General features: G+C 38.2%; 1 protein-coding gene across 1 annotated transcript; it reads right to left on the minus strand.

The window, feature by feature from the left end:
• Window positions 1–257: 257 nt before the first annotated feature.
• Window positions 258–1,978, minus strand: LOC132127586 (protein phosphatase 1 regulatory subunit 3B-like). Its single transcript, XM_059539509.1, has 3 exons — window positions 1,802–1,978; window positions 1,608–1,673; window positions 258–1,255 (listed from the first exon to the last, which is right to left on the minus strand). The coding sequence occupies exons 2-3, from the start codon at window positions 1,619–1,621 to the stop codon at window positions 265–267; spliced, it is 1,005 nt and encodes a 334-aa protein (XP_059395492.1). The 5' UTR covers window positions 1,622–1,673; window positions 1,802–1,978; the 3' UTR covers window positions 258–264.
• Between the last annotated feature and the right edge of the window lie 1,078 nt (window positions 1,979–3,056).

Raw genomic sequence — 3,056 nt, forward strand, 5'->3', positions numbered from 1 at the left:
CAGGTGAGAGGGAAAGTGAGCCAGGTTCCCTTAAAACTTATATTTTAGCTGTAGAAGGAATGTATAATGTGCAAAGTAAATGCAATTCAAATATATTTAAATGTACATATCAAAGTAAACATTCACATTTGTGCAAACCAGCAAGCGTTGTGTCCATTCAAGTGTAATGTATAACATGGTGCATACAATCGCTCCATTTATGCACGTTGTTTAATTCGCAATTTAATCAAGTACTGTCAACCAGACAAGTGCCTCAGTCCCATTTTAACATAACGGAGAAACATTCGCCATTCTTCCCCAGGTCCTGTTTAACAGATGGTCTGTGTAGGGCAGGCCTTTGCAAGCCAGGTGTCTCATCCTATGTAGTTCCTGACCTCTGACCCCAGGCCATGCAGAATAACGCTGAGGACTTGGTATAACGAAGTTTCGTCTGCTTTTCGTAACCAGCCGAGGTTCCGGCACCCTGTTTTCCATAACAATGTGGTAGTTTTTACCTTTGTTGTTGTCCACGAGCTGCAGCTTGCTATTGCCGGGCTGGAACACCACTAGAAACTCCAGACGCTCCTTCGGGTCCAGATCGGACGGTAGCGACACATTAAAAGAATACAAGTCAGTCTCCAAACCTGCATTTGGTTGCCTTACATAAGTGCATGCAATGTCTTTATGACTTCGCCATGAGTCAAAAGTTATGCGAATGAACACATTCTTGTCGAATTTAATGTTGCAGACCCGTACTGTCCCGCTCAACTCCCTTTCGCTCAGGCTACAGCTCTCCAACTGCACTAAGGTTTCCTTCAAGCTTGCACGGTCTGCAACAGGCTGTGGAAAACCAAGCTTAAGTTGCAGTCTCACGCTCTGCATGGGCGTTCTAGGCTTCACATGCTCCTCAGGTTGGGGGGCATCTTCCGTTTCCGTCTCCGTAGGGTCAGTGTTGAAGATGCGCACGGATGTGAGAGCGAGACCTTTATCATCAGCGAACACGACTCGCTTCTTCTTGCGTGATGTGCCACTGCCAGCAGAGTATGAGGACAGGGAGCTGGCAGAGCTGGCAGAGCTGGATGAAGATAGTGAAGATGTAGGGGAAGGGGGTAAAAGGCTGCCTCGTTGAAGCTCTGGTGAGGACACGCTGGGTGGAGAAGCCCTGAGAGCAGACATGCCAAGGAGCTGAGACACCGGTGGGCTAATCTGTGCATGCAGGGCCAGATCCACCGGCATCACACGATCAGGGAAAGTGTAGATGCTGTATCCAAAGCTTCTGTGAAAACACATGGAGGAAAAGCTATATTAGACAATTTGGAAAATATAGAGACATGCAACTGGGTCCAAAAGAGAGATCACACTTTTTCAAAAAATCTAATTTAGTCACATCTAATTATTTTACATTTATAATAAAAATGTCATTATAAACGTATTAAATTTCCGTTATAAAATGCAAAATAAAGCATTTTTATTTGTGGTCTCAGACAATGTGGACTAGTGTGAAAAGTTTTTTTTAAAGAGTTATCTCAAAATACATTTTAACTCATACTGTAATTTAAATAAAACTACAAGAAAACTTTCTGTAATAATATCACATGCATTATTTTGCAGAAAACTACTGAACTTACTTTGTGTTGCTCATTTTTGGTTAACGGATGAACGTCAGATGAAGATGGCTGCAGACGGTGAAATGTCTGTTGGAAAAAAAGAGAAAAGTTTCAATAAACGAGGTGGAAAAATATACCTGTGACTGAATATATTTACTGAAATGGTCTTCAGTGTTAAAAATGCAGAATTAGGCTATTAAAACACCTTCACTCACCTCTGACAATGAAAGATGAGCTGAAATTGATTTTCCTTAAACTTTAAATGCAGAAGTGGAATCAATGACACAGAAATGCACGACAGGAGTAATTATGAGAAGTAATCATCGTTTGCCATCCATCAACCCTTCACTTGTTGCCTCACTCAAACTCAAGCGTGTGTTCTGGCGCAGTGCTGTGTCTCAGGCTTTTTAAAGGCGCACTTGGAAGGGCGGGGCTTACTCCTGACCTCACAATCCCATAAATTCATCCATTATTTCTGAATAATGGCTTTCCATTGAATGAGTAACAAGAGGGAATAAGCAACAAAACAAAACAAAACAAAACAGAGCAGTTAGCCATGACACTTTTGCTAGTTTATCTAGTGTGTCTGACTACTTAAAAAAATCAACAGTGAAGATGAATCACTGGAGAATTCTCTCAGTTTTTGTGAAAACCATGATCATCTGGAAATGTGAGTTTTATAAAATGATAAAATGTATTTCCTGAATGCATAGTAAGTTGCTAAAATCTCTCTCTCTCTCTCTTTCTCTCTCACTCTATATATATATATATATATAATATATATATAAAACAGAAGACAATTATTAAAAGAATATATTAATGTAAATATAACTTCATATTGCAACCATTATTGTGGCATCTGTAAACTGGGAATTTTTTTTTTTTATCAGTGAAACAGAAATAACTCAACTTTGTTTGTCATTATGCAAACAGCAAAGAAATGCAAACAGGTGTGCACATCCAAAGGACTCATATATTTACCAAAAACAGCACAACTTTTTGACCATTTATTTCATAATAATAATAATAATAATAATAATAAATAACACCACAACTGTGCCAATTTCAATTTGTGTACAACTTAATGTAATTTGCAGTCAGTCAAAAAAAATTGTTTTTAAAATGATTTATTTGTTTAGATCATAAATTCTGATAAAAATCAACCCCCTGACAAAAAGGAGGCCTAGTTAAAGAAACACCCACAGGTGACTCTTCCATATATGTACATAGTATGTGAAAGAATTCTTTAGCTATATTTAAAACAATGACTGCTCAGATACACAATAGGCCTGCAGGTTTACATACAATGCATGATTGCACAACATTAAATAATTTGTAGCACAAACTAATCTATTAATATAAAATAGATACGTCCCATTTTGATTAGATGATTAGATTCTCATTATATGAGCTACATTTGAGGTCACTGTAAAATTCAGTTAGGCCTACTTGTGTTTTATAATATCAGTG

This window comes from Carassius carassius, chromosome 45, assembly GCF_963082965.1.
Source record: "Carassius carassius chromosome 45, fCarCar2.1, whole genome shotgun sequence".
In the NCBI taxonomy this organism is placed as follows: Eukaryota; Metazoa; Chordata; class Actinopteri; order Cypriniformes; family Cyprinidae; genus Carassius; species Carassius carassius.